This window comes from Somniosus microcephalus, chromosome 15, assembly GCF_052327205.1.
Source record: "Somniosus microcephalus isolate GS21.2 chromosome 15, FLI_Smic_1.0, whole genome shotgun sequence".
Lineage (NCBI taxonomy): Eukaryota > Metazoa > Chordata > Chondrichthyes > Squaliformes > Somniosidae > Somniosus > Somniosus microcephalus.
The window spans coordinates 3,860,248-3,882,772 of record NC_141001.1 but is presented as its reverse complement, the minus strand read 5'-3'; the positions used below and the strand labels follow the sequence as shown (position 1 = coordinate 3,882,772).

Here is a 22,525-nt window from a genome sequence, read left to right as displayed (position 1 = left end):
TGAGCCCGGCACCAAGGAGAAGTGCCGGGCTCTCGGGAAACAGCCGGCAATGCCGCGGGGCGGGGGGGGGTGTAGGAGGCTGGGGACGGAGGTGCGGGCAGGCGGGCGCCGAAAAAGCAGCCGGCCGCACCTCCACCTTAACTCACGCCACTACCGCCACAGGTAGGCCCCTGTGTACCGGTCGCTATTTGCGGCCGGCGCTGAGGAGGCGGGCGCGACCAAATATGGCCATCGGGGCGCTGCGCACACCGATGACGTCATCGGTGGTGGCGCAGCGCTACAGGCTAACGCCGCCATTAGCGCCCCGCTAAATATCGCGGTAGGTGTGGCCAGTGACGCAAAAGCCACTGAGTGCCCTCTTTGGGCGCAAACTGGTGGCGCAGGCCACTGAATTTCTAGGCCATAGAGTCATAGAGTTATACAGCACAGAAAGAGGCCCTTCGGCCCATCGTGTCTGCGCCGCCCATCCCTCCCTGTCCAGTCTAATCCCATCTTCCAGCATTTGGTCCATAGCCTTGTATGCAATGGCATTTCAAGTGCTCATCCAAATGCTTCTTGAATGTTGTGAGGGTTCCTGCCTCTACCACCCTTTCAGGCAGTGAGTTCCAGATTCCAACCACCCTCTGGGTGAAAAAGGTTTTCCTCAAATCCCCTCTAAACTTCCTGCCCCTTACCTTGAATCTATGCCCCCTTGTTATTGACCCCTCTACTAAGGGGAAAAGTTCCTCTTTGTCTACCCTATCTATGCCCCTCATCATTTTGTACACCTCAATCAGGTCCCCACTCAGCCTTCTTTGCTCCAAGGAAAACAACCCCAGCCTGTCCAGTCTCACTTCATAGCTGAGGCGCTCCAGCCCAGGTAACATCCTGGTGAATCTTCTCTGCACCCTCTCCAAAGCAATCACATCCTTCCTATAGTGAGGTGACCAGAACTGCACACACTACTCCAGCTGTGGCCTCACCAGCGTTTTGTACAGCTCCATCATAACCTCCCTGCTCTTATATTCTATGCCTCGGCTAATGAAGGCAAGTATCCCATATGCCTTTTTAACCACCTTATCTACCTGTTCTGCTGCCTTCAGGGATCTATGTACATGTACACCAAGGTCCCTCTGATCCTCTGTCTTTCCTAGGGTCTTACCATTCATTGTGTATTCCTTTGCCTTGTTAGTCCGTCCAAAATGCATCACCTCACACTTTTCAGGGTTAAATTCCATTCCGCCCATCTGACCAACCCATCTGTATTGTCCTGTAGCCTGAGGCTACCCTCCTCGCTATTTACCACCCCACCAATTTTCGTGTCATCTGCGAACTTACTGATCATACCTTTTACATTCACATCCAAATCATTAATGTAGACCACAAACAGCAAGGGACCCAGCACCGATCCCTGAGGTACCCCACTGGACACAGGCTTCCAGTCACAAAAACAACCTTCCACCATCACCCTCTGCCTTCTGCCACTAAGCCAGTTTTGGATCCAATGTGCCAAGGCACCCTGGATCCCACGGGCTCTTACCTTCCTGACCAGTCTCCTATGCGGGACTTTATCAAAAGCCTTACTGAAATCCATGTAAACCACATGCACTGCACTACCCTCATCCACACACCTAGTCACCCCCTCGAAAAATTCCATCAAATTGGTCAAACATGATCTTCCCTTGACAAAGCCATGCTGGCTATCCCTAATTAATCCTTGCCTCTCCAAGTGGAGACTAATTCTGTCCCTCAGAATTTTTTCCAATAATTTCCCTACCACTGATGTTAGGCTCACTGGCCTGTAATTCCCTGGTTTATCCCTACTACCCTTCTTGAATAATGGTACTACATTAGCTGTTCTCCAGTCCCCTGGCACATACCCTGTGGCCAGAGAGGTTCTGAAAATTTGTGTCAGAGCCCCTGCAATCTCCTCCTTTGCCTCACATAGTAGCCTGGGATACATCTCGTCCGGGCCTGGGGATTTATCCACTTTTAAGCCTGCTAAAACCGCTAGTACCTCCTCCCTCTCGATGCTAATATGTTCAAGTATATCACAGTCCGCCTGCCCGATTTCTATGTCCACATCGTCCTTCTCCATAGTGAACACAGATGCAAAAAATTCATTTTAAACCCCACCTACATCTTCTGGCTCAACACACAGCTTGCCACTTTGGTCCCTAATGGGCCCTACTCTTTCCCTAGTTATCCTCTTGCCCTTAATATACTTATAAAACACCTTAGGATTTTCCTTTATTTTGCTCGCCAGTGTTATTTCTCCTTTTAAGTATGCCCCTGCACTTTTTATACTCCTCTAGGGCTTCTTCCGTCTTTAGTCCTTTGTATCTGCCAAAAGCCCCCCTTTTTTTCCTAATCCATTCTCGTATATCCCTCGACATCCAAGGTTCCTTGGGCTTGTTGGTCCCACCCTTGACCTTTACGGGAACATGTTGCCATTGTACTCTCTCAATTTCCTTTCTGAAAGACTCCCATTGCTCCGATGTGGATTTTCCTTCAAGTAGCTGATCCCAGTCCACATTGGCCAGATCCTGCCTTATCATATTAAAATCGGCCTTCCCCCAATTTAGAACCTTAATTTCCGGTCAATCCTTGTCCTTTTCCATCCTTGACACGATGGGCCGAAGGGCCTCTTTCTGTGCTGTATAACTCTATGACTACCTTAAATCTCACCGAATTATGGTCACTGTCACTAAAGTGCTCACCTACTAACACTTCTTCCACTTACCCGGCCACATTCCCTAGAATTAGGTCCAGTACCGCCCCCTCTCTTGTTGGACTTTCTACATGCTGGCTCAAAAAGCTCTCCTGGATGCACTTTAAGAATTCTGCACCCTCTAAGCCTTTCACACTCTGACTATCCCAGTTAATATTGGGGAAGTTGAAATCCCCCACTATAATTACCCTATTATTTGCACACTTCTCTGAGATTTGCCTACATATCTGTTCCTCTATCTCCCCCTGGCTGTTTGGGGGCCTATAGTACACTCCCAGCAAAGTGCTAGCCCCCTTTTTGTTTTTAAGTTCAACCCATATGGCCTCATTAGAGGAACCTGTTAATATATCATCCCTCCTTACAGCAGTAATTGTCTCCTTAATTAATATTGCGACACCCCCTCCTCTTTTACCCCACCCCCCCCGTCTCGCCTGAAGATTCTATACCCCGGAATATTGAGCTGCCAGTCTTGCCCCTCCCTCAACCATGTCTCCGTGATAGCAACAATATCATACTCCCATGTGTTCATCAACAACTTCAGTTCATCCACCTTATTCATGAAACTCCTTGCATTAAAATAAATGCCATCCAGCCTTGCCCTACTCCCTTGTGCCGTTACATATTTGCTCTGCCTTCCAGTCTGACTTATTTTTTTCTCTATATTTGGCTGTACATCACCCCCTATTATAGCTCCACTCTGTATCCCATCCCCCTGCCAAGTTAGTTTAAACCCCCGCCGAACAGTGCTAGCAAACCTCCCCACAAGGATATTTGTCCCGTTCTGGTTCAGGTGCAACCCGTCCGACTTGTACAAGTCCCACCTTCCCCAGAAGCAGGCCCAGTGATCCAGGAAACTAAAGCCCTCCCTCCTGCACCAACTCTTTAGCCACACATTCATCTGCTCTATCCTCCTATTCCTATACTCACTAGCACGTGACACCGGGAGTAATCCAGAGATTACAACCTTTGAGGTCCTGCTCTTTAATCTGCTACCTAGCTCCCTAAATTCTTGTTGCAGGACCTCATCCCTCTTCCTACCCATGTCATTGGTCCCAATGTGAACCACGACCTCTGACTGTTCACCCTCCCCCTTCAGAATGCCCTGCAGCCGTTCAGTGACATCCTTGACCCTGGCACCAGGGAGGCAACAAACCATCCTGGAGTCACGTCTACGGCCACAGAAACGTCTATCTGTTCCCCTTACGATAGAATCCCCTACCACTATTGCTCTCTCACTCTTTTTCCTCCCTTCCTGAGCAGCAGAAGCACCCCTGGTGCCGGGAAGTTGGCTGCTGCTGCCTTCCCCTGGTAAGTCATCCCCCTCAACAGTATCCAAATCGGTATACCTGTTTGAGAGGGGGATGTCCACAGGGGTCCCCTGCACTACCTGCCTGCCTCTACTGCTCTGCCTGATGGTCACCCATTTCCCTTCTGCCTGTGCAACCTGCGGTGTGACCAACTCGCTAAACGTGTTATCCACGACCCTCTCAGCATCACGAATGCTCCAAAACTCATCCATCCGCAGCTCCAGCGCCGCAATGCGGTCTACTAGTAGCTGCAGCTGGATACATTTCTGGCACACATGGTCGTCAGGGACACAGGCAGCGTCCCTGAATTCCCACATAGAGCAAGAGGAGCATAACACGGGGCTGGGTTGTCCTGACATGACTTACCCTTTAATTAAATTAAATTAATTCACTACCACCAATTAAAGATAAACTCTAGGGCGCTTGTATGGTTTACCAAGAGTCCCCGCTACACCAGAAAGACCTCAGCAACTATAAACCACAGAGTTAAAGTTTAAAAAATAGAGAAATACTCACCAACCAATCACTCACCTGCTCCCTGGTGACATCACACTCTGATTACTTTTGACCTCTCTCCCCGCTGCTGAGTTGGTCGGGCCTCGCTGAATCCGCCGGTTTTAAACTGCCACCGGTCACTGCTCTCCCCCAGGTCCAGCCGCTGTCTGTACCGCCCCCCCACCCGGTGACGGTGTCTGTACCTCCCCCCTCCCCCCCCCCCGGTGACGGTGTCTGTACCTCCCCCCTCCCCCCCGCCCCCCCCCCCCCCCCCCGGTGACGGTGTCTGTAACTCCCCCCCCGCCCCCTGGTGACGGTGTCTGTACCCCCGCCCCCCCCCGCCCCCCCCCCCCCCCCGGTGACGGTGTCTGTAACTCCCCCCCGCCCCCCCCCCCACCCGGTGACGGTGTCTGTACCTCCCCCCCCGCCCCCCCCCCCCCCGGTGACGGTGTCTGTAACTCCCCCCCCCCGCCCCCTGGTGACGGTGTCTGTAACTCCCCCCCGCCCCCCCCCCCCCCCCGGTGACGGTGTCTGTAACTCCCCCCCCCCCCCCCCCGGTGACGGTGTCTGTAACTCCCCCCCCCCCCCCCCGGTGACGGTGTCTGTAACTCCCCCCCCCCCCCCCCGGTGACGGTGTCTGTAACTCCCCCCCCCCCCCCGGTGACGGTGTCTGTAACTCCCCCCCCCCCCCCGGTGACGGTGTCTGTAACTCCCCCCCCCCCCCCCCGGTGACGGTGTCTGTAACTCCCCCCCCCCCCCCCCCGGTGACGGTGTCTGTAACTCCCCCCCCCCCCCCGGTGACGGTGTCTGTAACTCCCCCCCCCCGCCCCCTGGTGACGGTGTCTGTAACTCCCCCCCCCCCCCCCCCGGTGACGGTGTCTGTAACTCCCCCCCCCGCCCCCTGGTGACGGTGTCTGTAACTCCCCCCCGCCCCCCCCCCCCCCGGTGACGGTGTCTGTAACTCCCCCCCCCGCCCCCTGGTGACGGTGTCCGTTTTGTCCCACCAGCTGTCCAGAGGCCTGAACCAGTAAGCCAGAGAACAGGAGCTGAAATTCAACATTGGTGACTTGGTATCAGTAAAAGTGTCCATGAAGCTGTCTTACTGTCGTAAAAACCCAACTGGTTCACTAATGTCCTTTAGGGAAAGAAAGCTGCCGCCCTTACCCGGCCTGACCTCCGTGTGACTCCAGTCCCACACCAACATGGTTGCCTCTCTACTGCCCTCTCAAGTGGACTAGCAAGACACTAAGTTTAAACAAACCACAAAAACCCCAGTTACACCTAATCCAATAAGGCCTAACTTTTAATGGGGTATTTAACAGCGATATTTCCGTGGAATAGCCCTAGTTTTTGTCAGTTTCACTGATTTCCCTGATTACACTGATTGCTGACTGTAGGCTGGGTCCACAATACAGTCAGTTTCGGAGCAGTGAATGTCCGCAACTTCAGGATTTCCACGTTTAGATGTACATACGCTACATCCTGAAGTTGCGCTCCGTTTCAAAGGGGTAATAACAGCGAACGTTGTTGGTTCACCGTTAATGCCCACCACAAATTCCGGGCCATTATATAATTCTATCCACTCCAGCGACTTGAGCACAAAATCTAGATTGACACTCCAGTGCAGTACTGAGGGAGTGCTGCACTGTCAGAGGGGCAGTACTGAGGGAGAGCTGCACTGTCGGAGGGGCAGTACTGAGGGAGCGCCGCACTGTCGGATGGGGCAGTACTGAGGGAGCGCTGTACTGTTGGAGGCGCAGCACTGAGGGAGAGCTGCACTGTCAGAGGGGCAGTACTGAGGGAGAGCTGCACTGTCAGAGGGGCAGTACTGAGGGAGAGCTGCACTGTCGGAGGGACAGTACTGAGGGAGAGCTGCACTGTCAGAGGGGCAGTACTGAGGGAGTGCGGCACTATCTGAGGGGCAGTACTGAGGGGGGGCAGTACTGAGGGAGGGCTGCACTGTACTGTCAGAGCGACAGTACTGAGGGAGTGCTGCACTGTCGGAGGGGCAGTACTGAGGGAGCACTGTACTGTCAGAGCGACAGTACTGAGGGAGCACTACTGTCAGAGCGACAGTACTGAGGGAGCGCTGCACTGTCAGAGGGACAGTACTGAGGGAGCACTGCACTGTTAGAAGGGCAGTACTGAGGGAGCGTTGCACTGTCGGAGGGGCAGTACTGTTGGAGCGCTGGAGGGGCAGTACTGTTGGAGCGCTGCACTGTCAGAGCAACAGTACTGAGGGAGTGCTGCACTGTCAGAAGGGCAGTACTGAGGATGTGCTGCTCTGTCGGAGGGGCAGAACTGAGGGAGTGCTGCAGCGTTGGAGAGGCAGTACTGAGTGTGTGCTGCACTGTCAGAGGGGCATAACTGAGGGCGTGCTGCTCTGTCGGAGGGGCAGTACTGTGGGAGCGCTGCACTGTCTGAGGTACCGTCTTTTGGATGAGACGTTAAACCAAGGTCCTGTCTGCCCATTCGGGTGGCCGTAAAAGATCCTTGTGAAAAGATTGGCTGCAAAGCGGTTTGGAACATCCTGTGATCATCAAAGGCACTATATGAATGCAAATCTTCTTTCTTCCTTTATATAATGCTTATTGAATATAATAATCTATACGTGCCTATCCTTTTGAGCCAGTGCCTTGTAGTCATGTCCTAGTTCCCGCTCCCAGGAGTGATGCCAGCTGGGGCAATCCTGATCCACAGCTACAATGGTTTGGGATCCCAGGGCTTGCCCACGGTGTGTCTCACTGCCTGAATCTGTGTATTCAGTGTGCTGGCCACTAGCCACAGGCACGCAAGGAAGCTGATTCCTAGATCGAAACTTGCATTTATATAGCGCCTTTAACATAGTAAAAAGTCCCAAGGCGCTGCTCAGGAGTGTTATCAAACAACATTTGACACCGAGCCACGTGAGATATTAGGACAAGTGAGGTAGGTTTTAAGAAGCATCTGAAAGGAGGAGAGAGAGGTGGAGTGGCGGAGAGGTTTAGGTAGGGAATTCCTGAGCTTAGGGCCAAGGCAGCTGAAGGCACGTTCGCCAGTGGTGGAGCGATTAAAATCGGCGATACGCAAGATGCCAGAATTGGAGGAATGCAGAGATCTTGGAGGGTTGGAGGAGGTTCGAGACATAGGGAGGGGGCGAGGCCATGGAGGGATTTGAAAATGCACACCTTTTGAACTTCTCGCTGTCCCAACGAGTGGGCACTTCTGATCTGGATCTACAAGGGGCCAGTATTGTACTGAGGAATGCAAGTGTCTTGGACAGCCACTGTCACCCATCATTTAAGGTGCATTTGTTGCTATGTATTATTGTGTTTTCATTCAGGTTCTATCAGGCCCACACTGAATGGAACTCATTCTGCCTACATGTGGCTTCTGCAGGTCCTTCACGCTGGACATGTACTTCAGGAACAATACTGATTCCGAGGCACACCTTCTCAATCTGCCGTCCTGCACCAAACACTGTCCCTTACAAGACTTCATCCAAATCACCAAAGATCTGATCTCAGGCAACCGAGATGAGGAATGCAAGCTCTCCAGTGGCACCATGCGAACAGGTAATGTTCGGACACAGGCCTCGATAGTTGTGTCTGAGGTAGCCCAGACCTGTGTTCGCTTGGGAAGGACCCCTGTGCTTTCACCATCGGTCACTCCACCCACTGAAACAAGGCATCCTGCAGCATCCCGGAGAGTGGTTCCTCCACATGTGGAGCTCGGGAATACAGTTCGGGTGGTTCTTGTGTATCAGAGGTGGGGTGTCGGGGATATGGGCACAGTTCAAGGTGAGCTCTGGTTCTTGTGTATCAGAGGTGGGGTCTCGGGGACACTGGGCACAGTTCAGGGTGAGCTCTGGTTATTGTGTATCAGAGGTGGGGTCTCGGGGACACTGGGCACAGTTCAGGGTGAGCTCTGGTTATTGTGTATCAGAGGTGGGGTCTCGGGGACACTGGGCACAGTTCAAGGTGAGCTCTGGTCCTTGTGTATCAGAGGTGGGGTGTCGGGGATACTGGGCACAGTTCAGGGTGAGCTCTGGTTATTGTGTATCAGAGGTGGGGTGTCGGGGATACTGGGCACAGTTCAAGGTGAGCTCTGGTTATTGTGTATCAGAGGTGGGGTCTCGGGGATACTGGGCACAGTTCAGGGTGAGCTCTGGTTATTGTGTATCAGAGGTGGGGTCTCGGGGACACTGGGCACAGTTCAAGGTGAGCGCTGGTCCTTGTGTATCAGAAGTGGGGTCTCGGGGACACTGGGCACAGTTCAAGGTGAGCTCTGGTTATTGTGTATCAGAGGTGGGGTCTCGGGGACACTGGGCACAGTTCAAGGTGAGCTCTGGTTATTGTGTATCAGAGGTGGGGTCTCGGGGACACGGCACAGTTCAAGGTGAGCTCTGGTTCTTGTGTATCGGAGATGGGGTGTCGGGGATACTGGGCACAGTTCAAGATGAGCTCTGGTTATTGTGTATCAGAGGTGAAGTCTCGGGGATACTGGGCACAGTTCAAGGTGAGCTCTGGTTATTGTGTATCAGAGGTGGGGTCTCGGGGACACTGGGCACAGTTCAAGGTGAGCTCTGGTTCTTGTGTATCGGAGATGGGGTGTCGGGGATACTGGGCACAGTTCAAGGTGAGCTCTGGTTATTGTGTATCAGAGGTGAAGTCTCGGGGATACTGGGCACAGTTCAAGGTGAGCTCTGGTTATTGTGTATCAGAGGTGGGGGCTTGGGGATACTGGGCACAGTTCAGGGTGAGCTCTGGTTCTTGTGTATCAGAGATGGGGTCTCGGGGATATGGGCGCAGTTCAGGGGGAGCTCTGGTTCTTGTGTATCAGAGGTGGGGTGTCGGGGACACTGGGCACAGTTCAAGGTGAGCTCTGGTTATTGTGTATCAGAGGTGGGGTCTCGGGGATACTGGGCACAGTTCAAGGTGAGCTCTGGTTCTTGTGTATCAGAGGTGGGGTCTCGGGGACACTGGGCACAGTTCAAGGTGAGCTCTGGTTCTTGTGTATCGGAGATGGGGTGTCGGGGATACTGGGCACAGTTCAGGGTGAGCTCTGGTTCTTGTGTATCGGAGATGGGGTGTCGGGGATACTGGGCACAGTTCAGGGTGAGCTCTGGTTATTGTGTATCAGAGGTGGGGTCTCGGGGACACTGGGCACAGTTCAGGGTGAGCTCTGGTCCTTGTGTATCAGAGGTGGGGTCTCGGGGATACTGGGCACAGTTCAGGGTGAGCTCTGGTCCTTGTGTATCAGAGGTGGGGTCTCGGGGACACTGGGCACAGTTCAGGGTGAGCGCTGGTCCTTGTGTATCAGAGGTGGGGTCTCGGCGATATGGGCACAGTTCAGGGTGAGCTCTGGTCCTTGTGTATCAGAGGTGGGGTCTCGGCGATATGGGCACAGTTCAGGGTGAGCTCTGGTTCTGTGTATCAGAGATGGAGTCTCGGGGACACTGGGCACAGTTCAGGGTGAGCTGTGGTCCTTGTGTATCAGAGGTGGGGTCTCGGGGACACTGGGCACAGTTCAAGGTGAGCTCTGGTTATTGTGTATCAGAGGTGGGGTCTCGGGGACACTGGGCACAGTTCAGGGTGAGCGCTGGTCCTTGTGTATCAGAGGTGGGGTCTCGGGGACACTGGGCACAGTTCAGGGTGAGCTCTGGTCCTTGTGTATCAGAGGTGGGGTCTCGGCGATATGGGCACAGTTCAGGGTGAGCTCTGGTTCTGTGTATCAGAGATGGAGTCTCGGGGACACTGGGCACAGTTCAGGGTGAGCTCTGGTTCTGTGTATCAGAGATGGGGTCTCGGGGACACTGGGCACAGTTCAGGGTGAGCTGTGGTCCTTGTGTATCAGAGGTGGGGTCTCGGGGACACTGGGCACAGTTCAGGGTGAGCTCTGGTTCTGTGTATCAGAGATGGGGTCTCGGGGATATGGGCGCAGTTCAGGGGGAGCTCTGGTTTTTGTGTATCAGAGGTGGGGTCTCAGGGATATGGGCACAGTTCAGGGTGAGCTCTGGTCCTTGTGTATCAGAGGTGGGGTCTCGGGGACACTGGGCACAGTTCAGGGTGAGCTCTGGTCCTTGTGTATCAGTGATGGGGTCTCGGGGACACTGGGCACAGTTCAGGGTGAGCTCTGGTTCTTGTGTATCAGAGGTGGGGTCTCGGGGATATGGGCACAGTTCAGGGTGAGCTGTGGTTCTGTGTATCACAGGTGGGGTCTCGGGGACACTGGGCACAGTTCAGGGTGAGCTGTGGTTCTGTGTATCAGAGATGGGGTCTCGGGGATATGGGCACAGTTCAGGGTGAGCTCTGGTTCTGTGTATCAGAGATGGGGTTTCGGGGATATGGGCACAGTTCAGGGTGAGCTCCGGTCCTTGTGTATCAGAAGTGGGGTCTCGGGGACACTGGACACAGTTCAGGGTGAGCTCTGGTTCTGTGTATCAGAGATGGGGTCTCGGGAATATGGGCACAGTTCAGGGTGAGCTGTGGTTCTGTGTATCACAGGTGGGGTCTCGGGAATATGGGCACAGTTCAGGGTGAGCTCTGGTCCTTGTGTATCAGAGGTGGGGTCTCGGGGACACTGGGCACAGTTCAGGGTGAGCTCTGGTCCTTGTGTATCAGTGATGGGGTCTCGGGGACACTGGACACAGTTCAGGGTGAGCTCTGGTTCTGTGTATCAGAGATGGGGTCTCGGGGACACTGGGCACAGTTCAGGGTGAGCTCTGGTCCTTGTGTATCAGAGGTGGGGTCTTGGGGATATGGGCACAGTTCAGGGTGAGCTCTGGTCCTTGTGTATCAGAGATGGGGTCTCGGGGATATGGGCACAGTTCAGGGTGAGCTCTGGTCCTTGTGTATCAGAGGTAAGGTCTCGGGGACACTGGGCACAGTTCAGGGTGAGCTGTGGTCCTTGTGTATCAGAGGTGAAGTCTCGGGGACATTGGGCACAGTTCAGGGTGAGCTCTGGTTCATGTGTATCAGAGATGGGGTCTCGGGAGCACTGGGCACAGTTCAGGGTGAGCTCTGGTCCTTGTGTATCAGAGGTGGGGTCTTGGGGATATGGGCACAGTTTAGGGTGAGCTCTGGTGTTGTGTTTCAGAGGTGGGGTCTCGGGGACACTGGGCACAGTTCAGGGTGAGCTCTCGTTCTGGGTATCAGAGGTGGGGTTTCGGGGATATGGGCACAGTTCAGGGTGATCTCTCGTTCTGGGTATCAGAGGTGTGGTCTCGGGGACACTGGGCACAGTTCAGTGTGAGCTGTGGTCCTTGTGTAGCAGAGGTGGGGTCTCGGGGACACTGGGCACAGTTCAGGGTGAGCTCTGGTTCTTGTGTATCAGAGATGGGGTCTCGGGGACACTGGGCACAGTTCAGGGTGAGCTGTGGTCCTTGTGTATCAGAGGTTGGGTCTCGGGGTTATGGGCCCAGTTCAGGGTGAGCTCTGGTCCTTGTGTATCAGAGGTGGGGTCTCGGGGATATGGGCACAGTTCAGGGTGAGCTCTGTTCCTTGTGTATCAGAAGTGGGGTCTCGGGGACACTGGGCACAGCTCAGGGTGAGCTCTGGTCCTTGTGTCTCAGAGGTGGGGTCTCGGGGATATGGGCACAATTCAGGGTGAGCTGTGGTTCTGTGTATCAGAGGTGGGGTCTCTGGGACACTGGGCACAGTTCAGGGTGAGCTCTGGTTCTTGTGTATCAGAGGTGGGGTCTCGGGGATATGGGCACAGTTCAGGGTGAGCTGTGGTTCTGTGTATCACAGGTGGGGTCTCGGGGACACTGGGCACAGTTCAGGGTGAGCTGTGGTTCTGTGTATCAGAGATGGGGTCTCGGGGATATGGGCACAGTTCAGGGTGAGCTCTGGTTCTGTGTATCAGAGATGGGGTTTCGGGGATATGGGCACAGTTCAGGGTGAGCTCTGGTCCTTGTGTATCAGAAGTGGGGTCTCGGGGACACTGGACACAGTTCAGGGTGAGCTCTGGTTCTGTGTATCAGAGATGGGGTCTCGGGGATATGGGCACAGTTCAGGGTGAGCTCTGGTGCTTGTGTATCAGAAGTGGGGTCTCGGGGACACTGGGCACAGTTCAGGGTGAGCTCTGGTCCTTGTGTATGAGAGGTGAAGTCTCGGGGACACTGGGCACAGTTCAGGGTGAGCTCTGGTTCTTGTGTATCAGAGATGGGGTCTCGGGAGCACTGGGCACAGTTCAGGGTGAGCTCTGGTCCTTGTGTATCAGAGGTGGGGTCTTGGGGATATGGGCACAGTTTAGGGTGAGCTCTGGTTCTGTGTATCAGAGGTGGGGTCTCGGGGACACTGGGCACAGTTCAGGGTGAGCCCTGGTTCTGAGTATCAGAGGTGGGGTCTCGGGGACACTGGGCACAGTTCAGGGTGAGCTGTGGTCCTTGTGTATCAGAGATTGGGTCTCGGGGACACTGGGCACAGTTCAGGGTGAGCTCTGGTCCTTGTGTATCAGAGGTGGGGTTTCGGGGATATGGGCACAATTCAGGGTGAGCTCTGTTCCTTGTGTATCAGAGATGGGGTCTCGGGGATATGGGCACAGTTCAGGGTGAGCTCTGCTCCTTGTGTATCAGAGGTAAGGTCTCGGGGACACTGGGCACAGTTCAGGGTGAGCTGTGGTCCTTGTGTATCAGAGGTGGGGTCTTGGGAATATGGGCACAGTTTAGGGTGAGCTCTGGTTCTGTGTTTCAGAGGTGGGGTCTCGGGGACACTGGGCACAGTTCAGGGTGAGCTCTGGTTCTGTGTATCAGAAGTGGGGTCTCGGGGACACTGGGCACAGTTCAGGGTGAGCTCTGGTTCTGTGTATCAGAGGTGAAGTCTCAGGGACACTGGGCACAGTTCAGGGTGAGCTCTGGTTCTTGTGTATCAGAGATGGGGTCTCGGGGACACTGGACACAGTTCAGGGTGAGCTCTGGTTCTGTGTATCAGAAGTGGGGTCTCGGGGACACTGGACACAGTTCAGGGTGAGCTCTCGTTCTGCGTATCAGAGATGGTGTCTCGGGGACATTGGGCACAGTTCAGGGTGAGCTCTGGTTCTGTGTATCAGAGGTGGGGTCTCGGGGACACTGGGCACAGTTCAGGGTGAGCTCTCGTTCTGCGTATCAGAGATGGTGTCTCGGGGACATTGGGCACAGTTCAGGGTGAGCTCTGGTTCTTGTGTATCAGAGGTGGGGTCTCGGGGATATGGGCACAGTTCAGGGTGAGCTCTGGTTCTTGTGTATCAGAGGTGGGGTCTCGGGGATATGGGCACAGTTCAGGGTGAGCTCTGGTTCTTGTGTATCAGAGATGGGGTCTCGGGGACATTGGGCACAGTTCAGGGTGAGCTCTGGTCCTTGTGTCTCAGAGGTGGGGTCTCGGGGATATGGGCACAGTTTAGGGTGAGCTCTGGTTCTGTGTATCAGTGATGGGGTCTCGGGGATATGGGCACAGTTTAGGGTGAGCTCTGGTTCTGTGTATCAGAGGTGGGGTCTCTGGGACACTGGGCACAGTTCAGGGTGAGCTCTGGTTCTTGTGTATCAGAGGTGGGGTCTCGGGGATATGGGCACAGTTCAGGGTGAGCTCTGGTTCTTGTGTATCAGAGGTGGGGTTTCGGGGACACTGGGCACAGTTCAGGGTGAGCTCTGGTCCTTGTGTATCAGAAGTGGGGTCTTGGGGATATGGGCACAGTTCAGGGTGAGCTCTGGTCCTTGTGTATCAGAGATGGGGTCTCGGGGACACTGGGCACAGTTCAGGGTGAGCTCTGGTCCTTGTGTATCAGGGGTTAGGTCTCGGGGACACTGGGCACAGTTCAGGTTGAGCTGTGGTCCTTGTGTATCAGAGGTGAAGTCTCGGGGACACTGGGCACAGTTTAGGGTGAGCTCTGGTTCTTGTGTATCAGAGGTGGGGTCTCGGGGACACTGGGCACAGTTCAGGGTGAGCTGTGGTCCTTGTGTATCAGAGATTGGGTCTCGGGGACACTGGGCACAGTTCAGGGTGAGCTCTGGTCCTTGTGTAGCAGAGATGGGGTCTCGGGGACACTGGGCACAGTTCAGGGTGAGCTCTCGTTCTGGGTATCAGAGGTGTGGTCTCGGGGACACTGGGCACAGTTCAGGGTGAGCTGTGGTCCTTGTGTATCAGAGGTTGGGTCTCGGGGTTATGGGCACAGTTCAGGGTGAGCTCTGGTCCTTGTGTTTCAGAGTTGGGGTCTCGGGGATATGGGCACAGTTCAGGGTGAGCTCTGGTCCTTGTGTATCAGAAGTGGGGTCTCGGGGACACTGGGCACAGTTCAGGGTGAGCTCTGGTCCTTGTGTCTCAGAGGTGGGGTCTCGGGGATATGGGCACAGTTCAGGGTGAGCTGTGGTTCTGTGTATCAGAGGTGGGGTCTCTGGGACACTGGGCACAGTTCAGGGTGAGCTCTGGTTCTTGTGTATCAGAGGTGGGGTCTCGGGGATATGGGCACAGTTCAGGGTGAGCTGTGGTTCTTGTGTATCAGAGGTGGGGTCTCGGGGACACTGGGCACAGTTCAGGGTGAGCTCTGGTCCTTGTGTATCAGAGGTGGGGTCTCGGGGACACTGGGCACAGTTCAGGGTGAGCTGTGGTCCTTGTGTATCAGAGATTGGGTCTCGGGGACACTGGGCACAGTTCAGGGTGAGCTCTGGTCCTTGTGTATCAGAGGTGGGGTTTCGGGGATATGGGCACAATTCAGGGTGAGCTCTGGTCCTTGTGTAGCAGAGATGGGGTCTCGGGGATATGGGCACAGTTCAGGGTGAGCTGTGGTCCTTGTGTATCAGAGGTGGGGTCTCGGGGACACTGGGCACAGTTCAGGGTGAGCTGTGGTTCTGTGTATCAGAGATGGGGTCTCGGGGATATGGGCACAGTTCAGGGTGAGCTCTGGTTCTGTGTATCAGAGATGGGGTTTCGGGGATATGGGCACATTTCAGGGTGAGCTCTGGTCCTTGTGTATCAGAAGTGGGGTCTCGGGGACACTGGACACAGTTCAGGGTGAGCTCTGGTTCTGTGTATCAGAAATGGGGTCTCGGGAATATGGGCACAGTTCAGGGTGAGCTGTGGTTCTGTGTATCACAGGTGGGGTCTCGGGAATATGGGCACAGTTCAGGGTGAGCTCTGGTCCTTGTGTGTCAGAGGTGGGGTCTTGGGGATATGGGCACAGTTTAGGGTGAGCTCTGGTCCTTGTGTATCAGTGATGGGGTCTCGGGGACACTGGGCACAGTTCAGGGTGATCTCTCGTTCTGGGTATCAGAGGTGTGGTCTCGGGGACACTGGGCACAGTTCAGGGTGAGCTGTGGTCCTTGTGTAGCAGAGGTGGGGTCTCGGGGACACTGGGCACAGTTCAGGGTGAGCTCTGGTTCTTGTGTATCAGAGATGGGGTCTCGGGGACACTGGGCACAGTTCAGGGTGAGCTGTGGTCCTTGTGTATCAGAGGTTGGGTCTCGGGGTTATGGGCACAGTTCAGGGTGAGCTCTGGTCCTTGTGTATCAGAGGTGGGGTCTCGGGGATATGGGCACAGTTCAGGGTGAGCTCTGGTCCTTGTGTATCAGAAGTGGGGTCTCGGGGACACTGGGCACAGTTCAGGGTGAGCTGTGGTCCTTGTGTCTCAGAGGTGGGGTCTCGGGGATATGGGCACAGTTCAGGGTGAGCTGTGGTTCTGTGTATCAGAGGTGGGGTCTCTGGGACACTGGGCACAGTTCAGGGTGAGCTCTGGTTCTTGTGTATCAGAGGTGGGGTCTCGGGGATATGGGCACAGTTCAGGGTGAGCTGTGGTTCTGTGTATCACAGGTGGGGTCTCGGGGACACTGGGCACAGTTCAGGGTGAGCTGTGGTTCTGTGTATCAGAGATGGGGTCTCGGGGATATGGGCACAGTTCAGGGTGAGCTCTGGTTCTGTGTATCAGAGATGGGGTTTCGGGGATATGGGCACAGTTCAGGGTGAGCTCTGGTCCTTGTGTATCAGAAGTGGGGTCTCGGGTACTCTGGGCACAGTTCAGGGAGAGCTCTGGTTCTTGTGTATCAGAGGTGGGGTCTCGGGGACACTGGGCACAGTTCAGGGTGAGCTGTGGTCCTTGTGTATCAGAAGTAGGGTCTCGGGGACACTGCACACAGTTCAGGGTGAGCTCTGGTTCTGTGTATCAGAGATGGGGTCTCGGGAATATGGGCACAGTTCAGGGTGAGCTGTGGTTCTGTGTATCAGAGGTGGGGTCTTGGGGATATGGGCACAGTTTAGGGTGAGCTCTGGTCCTTGTGTATCAGTGATGGGGTCTCGGGGACACTGGGCACAGTTCAGGGTGAGCTCTGGTCCTTGTGTATCAGAGGTGGGGTCTCGGGGACACTGGGCACAGTTCAGGGTGAGCTCTGGTCCTTGTGTATCAGTGATGGGGTCTCGGGGACACTGGACACAGTTCAGGGTGAGCTCTGGTTCTGTGTATCAGAGGTGGGGTCTTGGGGATATGGGCACAGTTCAGGGTGAGCTCTGGTCCTTGTGTATCAGAGATGGGGTCTCGGGGATATGGGCACAGTTCAGGGTGAGCTCTGGTCCTTGTGTATCAGAGGTAAGGTCTCGGGGACACTGGGCACAGTTCAGGGTGAGCTGTGGTCCTTGTGTATCAGAGGTGAAGTCTCGGGGACATTGGGCACAGTTCAGGGTGAGCTCTGGTTCTTGTGTATCAGAGATGGGGTCTCGGGAGCACTGGGCACAGTTCAGGGTGAGCTCTGGTCCTTGTGTATCAGAGGTGGGGTCTTGGGGATATGGGCACAGTTTAGGGTGAGCTCTGGTTCTGTGTTTCAGAGGTGGGGTCTCGGGGACACTGGGCACAGTTCAGGGTGAGCTCTCGTTCTGGGTATCAGAGGTGGGGTTTCGGGGATATGGGCACAGTTCAGGGTGATCTCTCGTTCTGGGTATCAGAGGTGTGGTCTCGGGGACACTGGGCACAGTTCAGGGTGAGCTCTGGTCCTTGTGTTTCAGAGGTGGGGTCTCGGGGATATGGGCACAGTTCAGGGTGAGCTCTGGTCCTTGTGTATCAGAAGTGGGGTCTCGGGGACACTGGGCACAGTTCAGGGTGAGCTCTGGTTCTTGTGTATCAGAGGTGGGGTCTCGGGGATATGGGCACAGTTCAGGGTGAGCTGTGGTTCTGTGTATCACAGGTGGGGTCTCGGGGACACTGGGCACAGTTCAGGGTGAGCTGTGGTTCTGTGTATCAGAGATGGGGTCTCGGGGATATGGGCACAGTTCAGGGTGAGCTGTGGTTCTTGTGTATCAGAGTTGGGGTCTCGGGGACACTGGGCACAGTTCAGGGTGAGCTCTGGTCCTTGTGTATCAGAGGTGGGGTCTCGGGGACACTGGGCACAGTTCAGGGTGAGCTGTGGTCCTTGTGTATCAGAGATTGGGTCTCGGGGACACTGGGCACAGTTCAGGGTGAGCTCTGGTCCTTGTGTATCAGAGGTGGGGTTTCGGGGATATGGGCACAATTCAGGGTGAGCTCTGGTCCTTGTGTAGCAGAGATGGGGTCTCGGGGATATGGGCACAGTTCAGGGTGAGCTGTGGTCCTTGTATATCAGAGGTGGGGTCTCGGGGACACTGGGCACAGTTCAGGGTGAGCTGTGGTCCTTGTGTATCAGAGGTGGGGTCTCGGGGACACTGGGCACAGTTCAGGGTGAGCTGTGGTTCTGTGTATCAGAGATGGGGTCTCGGGGATATGGGCACAGTTCAGGGTGAGCTCTGGTTCTGTGTATCAGAGATGGGGTTTCGGGGATATGGGCACAGTTCAGGGTGAGCTCTGGTCCTTGTGTATCAGAAGTGGGGTCTCGGGGACACTGGACACAGTTCAGGGTGAGCTCTGGTTCTGTGTATCATAAATGGGGTCTCGGGAATATGGGCACAGTTCAGGGTGAGCTGTGGTTCTGTGTATCACAGGTGGGGTCTCGGGAATATGGGCACAGTTCAGGGTGAGCTCTGGTCCTTGTGTGTCAGAGGTGGGGTCTTGGGGATATGGGCACAGTTTAGGGTGAGCTCTGGTCCTTGTGTATCAGTGATGGGGTCTCGGGGACACTGGGCACAGTTCAGGGTGATCTCTCGTTCTGGGTATCAGAGGTGTGGTCTCGGGGACACTGGGCACAGTTCAGGGTGAGCTGTGGTCCTTGTGTAGCAGAGGTGGGGTCTCGGGGACACTGGGCGCAGTTCAGGGTGAGCTCTGGTTCTTGTGTATCAGAGATGGGGTCTCGGGGACACTGGGCACAGTTCAGGGTGAGCTGTGGTCCTTGTGTATCAGAGGTTGGGTCTCGGGGTTATGGGCACAGTTCAGGGTGAGCTCTGGTCCTTGTGTATCAGAGGTGGGGTCTCGGGGATATGGGCACAGTTCAGGGTGAGCTCTGGTCCTTGTGTATCAGTAGTGGGGTCTCGGGGACACTGGGCACAGTTCAGGGTGAGCTGTGGTCCTTGTGTCTCAGAGGTGGGGTCTCGGGGATATGGGCACAGTTCAGGGTGAGCTGTGGTTCTGTGTATCAGAGGTGGGGTCTCTGGGACACTGGGCACAGTTCAGGGTGAGCTCTGGTTCTTGTGTATCAGAGGTGGGGTCTCGGGGATATGGGCACAGTTCAGGGTGAGCTGTGGTTCTGTGTATCACAGGTGGGGTCTCGGGGACACTGGGCACAGTTCAGGGTGAGTGGTTCTGTGTATCAGAGATGGGGTCTCGGGGATATGGGCACAGTTCAGGGTGAGCTCTGGAGCTATGTATCAGAGATGGGGTTTCGGGGATATGGGCACAGTTCAGGGTGAGCTCTGGTCCTTGTGTATCAGAAGTGGGGTCTCGGGTACTCTGGGCACAGTTCAGGGAGAGCTCTGGTTCTTGTGTATCAGAGGTGGGGTCTCGGGGACACTGGGCACAGTTCAGGGTGAGCTGTGGTCCTTGTGTATCAGAAGTGGGGTCTCGGGGACACTGCACACAGTTCAGGGTGAGCTCTGGTTCTGTGTATCAGAGATGGGGTCTCGGGAATATGGGCACAGTTCAGGGTGAGCTGTGGTTCTGTGTATCACAGGTGGGGTCTCGGGAATATGGGCACAGTTCAGGGTGAGCTCTGGTCCTTGTGTATCAGAGGTGGGGTCTTGGGGATATGGGCACAGTTTAGGGTGAGCTCTGGTCCTTGTGTATCAGTGATGGGGTCTCGGGGACACTGGGCACAGTTCAGGGTGAGCTCTGGTCCTTGTGTATCAGAGGTGGGGTCTCGGGGACACTGGGCACAGTTCAGGGTGAGCTCTGGTCCTTGTGTATCAGTGATGGGGTCTCGGGGACACTGGACACAGTTCAGGGTGAGCTCTGGTCCTTGTTTATCAGAGGTGGGGTCTTGGGGATATGGGCACAGTTCAGGGTGAGCTCTGGTCCTTGTGTATCAGAGGTAAGGTCTCGGGGACACTGGGCACAGTTCAGGGTGAGCTCTGGTCCTTGTGTATCAGAGGTGGGGTCTCGGGGACACTGGGCACAGTTCAGGGTGAGCTCTGGTTCTGTGTATGAGAGATGGGGTCTCGGGGACACTGGGCACAGTTCAGGGTGAGCTCTGGTCCTTGTTTATCAGAGGTGGGGTCTTGGGGATATGGGCACAGTTCAGGGTGAGCTCTGGTCCTTGTGTATCAGAGATGGGGTCTCGGGGATATGGGCACAGTTCAGGGTGAGCTCTGGTCCTTGTGTATCAGAGGTAAGGTCTCGGGGACACTGGGCACAGTTCAGGGTGAGCTGTGGTCCTTGTGTATCAGAGGTGAAGTCTCGGGGACATTGGGCACAGTTCAGGGTGAGCTCTGGTTCTTGTGTATCAGAGATGGGGTCTCGGGAGCACTGGGCACAGTTCAGAGTGAGCTCTGGTCCTTGTGTATCAGAGGTGGGGTCTTGGGGATATAGGCACAGTTTAGGGTGAGCTCTGGTTCTGTGTTTCAGAGGTGGGGTCTCGGGGACACTGGGCACAGTTCAGGGTGAGCTCTCGTTCTGGGTATCAGAGGTGGGGTTTCGGGGATATGGGCACATTTCAGGGTGATCTCTCATTCTGGGTATCAGAGGTGAGGTCTCGGGGACACTGGGCACAGTTCAGGGTGAGCTGTGGTCCTTGTGTAGCAGAGGTGGGGTCTCGGGGACACTGGGCACAGTTCAGGGTGAGCTCTGGTGCTTGTGTATCAGAGATGGGGTTTCGGGGACACTGGGCACAGTTCAGGGTGAGCTGTGGTCCTTGTGTATCAGAGGTTGGGTCTCGGGGTTATGGGCACAGTTCAGGGTGAGCTCTGGTCCTTGTGTATCAGAGGTGGGGTCTCGGGGATATGGGCACAGTTCAGGGTGAGCTCTGGTCCTTGTGTATCAGAAGTGGGGTCTCGGGGACACTGGGCACAGTTCAGGGTGAGCTCTGGTCCTTGTGTATCAGTGATGGGGTCTCGGGGATATGGGCACAGTTCAGGGTGAGCTGTGGTTCTGTGTATCAGAGGTGGGGTCTCTGGGACACTGGGCACAGTTCAGGGTGAGCTCTGGTTCTTGTGTATCAGAGGTGGGGTCTCGGGGATATGGGCACAGTTCAGGGTGAGCTCTGGTTCTGTGTATCAGAGATGGGGTTTCGGGGATATGGGCACAGTTCAGGGTGAGCTCTGGTCCTTGTGTATCAGAAGTGGGGTCTCGGGGACACTGGACACAGTTCAGGGTGAGCTCTGGTTCTGTGTATCAGAGATGGGGTCTCGGGAATATGGGCACAGTTCAGGGTGAGCTGTGGTTCTTGTGTATCAGAGGTGGGGTCTCGGGGACACTGGGCACAGTTCAGGGTGAGCTCTGGTCCTTGTGTATCAGAGGTGAAGTCTCGGGGACACTGGGCACAGTTCAGGGTGAGCTCTGGTTCTTGTGTATCAGAGATGGGTTCTCGGGAGCACTGGGCACAGTTCAGGGTGAGCTGTGGTCCTTGTGTATCAGAGATTGGGTCTCGGGGACACTGGGCACAGTTCAGGGTGAGCTCTGGTCCTTGTGTATCAGAGGTGGGGTTTCGGGGATATGGGCACAATTCAGGGTGAGCTCTGGTCCTTGTGTATCAGAGATGGGGTCTCGGGGATATGGGCACAGTTCAGGGTGAGCTCTGCTCCTTGTGTATCAGAGGTAAGGTCTCGGGGACACTGGGCACAGTTCAGGGTGAGCTGTGGTCCTTGTGTATCAGAGGTGGGGTCTTGGGGATATGGGCACAGTTTAGGGTGAGCTCTGGTTCTGTGTTTCAGAGGTGGGGTCTCGGGGACACTGGGCACAGTTCAGGGTGAGCTCTGGTCCTTGTGTATCAGAGGTGGGGTCTCGGGGATTTGGGCACAGTTCAGGGTGAGCTCTGGTCCTTGTGTATCAGAAGTGGGGTCTCGGGGACACTGGGCACAGTTCAGGGTGAGCTCTGGTTCTGTGTATCAGTGATGGGGCCTCGGGGACACTGGGCACAGTTTAGGGTGAGCTCTGGTTCTTGTGTATCAGAAGTGGGGTCTCGGGGACACTGGACACAGTTCAGGGTGAGCTCTGGTTCTTGTGTATCAGAGATGGGGTCTCGGGAGCACTGGGCACAGTTCAGGGTGAGCTCTGGTCCTTGTGTATCAGAGGTGGGGTCTTGGGGATATGGGCACAGTTTAGGGTGAGCTCTGGTTCTGTGTATCAGAGGTGGGGTCTCGGGGACACTGGGCACAGTTCAGGGTGAGCTCTGGTTCTGTGTATCAGAGGTGGGGTCTCGGGTACTCTGGGCACAGTTCAGGGTGAGCTCTCGTTCTGTGTATCAGAGGTGGGGTCTCGGGGACCCTGGGCACAGTTCAGGGTGAGCTCTCGTTCTGCGTATCAGAGATGGTGTCTCGGGGACATTGGGCACAGTTCAGGTGAGCTCTGGTTCTTGTGTATCAGAGGTGGGGTCTTGGGGATATGGGCACAGTTCAGGGTGAGCTCTGGTCCTTGTGTATCAGAAGTGGGGCCTCGGGGACACTGGGCACAGCTCAGGGTGAGCTCTGGTCCTTGTGTCTCAGAGGTGGGGTCTCGGGGATATGGGCACAGTTCAGGGTGA

General features: G+C 55.3%; 1 protein-coding gene across 2 annotated transcripts in view; it reads left to right on the top strand.

Moving 5' to 3' along the window:
- acp2 (acid phosphatase 2, lysosomal) overlaps window positions 1-22,525 on the top strand; it is a 191,107-nt gene that overhangs the window by 136,208 nt on the left and 32,374 nt on the right. The window contains exon 10 of one of the 2 annotated variants that reach the window (XM_086007463.1): window positions 7,891-8,066. The exons of the other annotated variant lie outside the window; for it this stretch is intronic. Coding sequence (XP_085863589.1) covers window positions 7,891-8,066 — 176 coding nt within the window. The remainder of the gene's footprint in view (window positions 1-7,890; window positions 8,067-22,525) is intronic. 2 annotated transcript variants of the gene reach the window in all.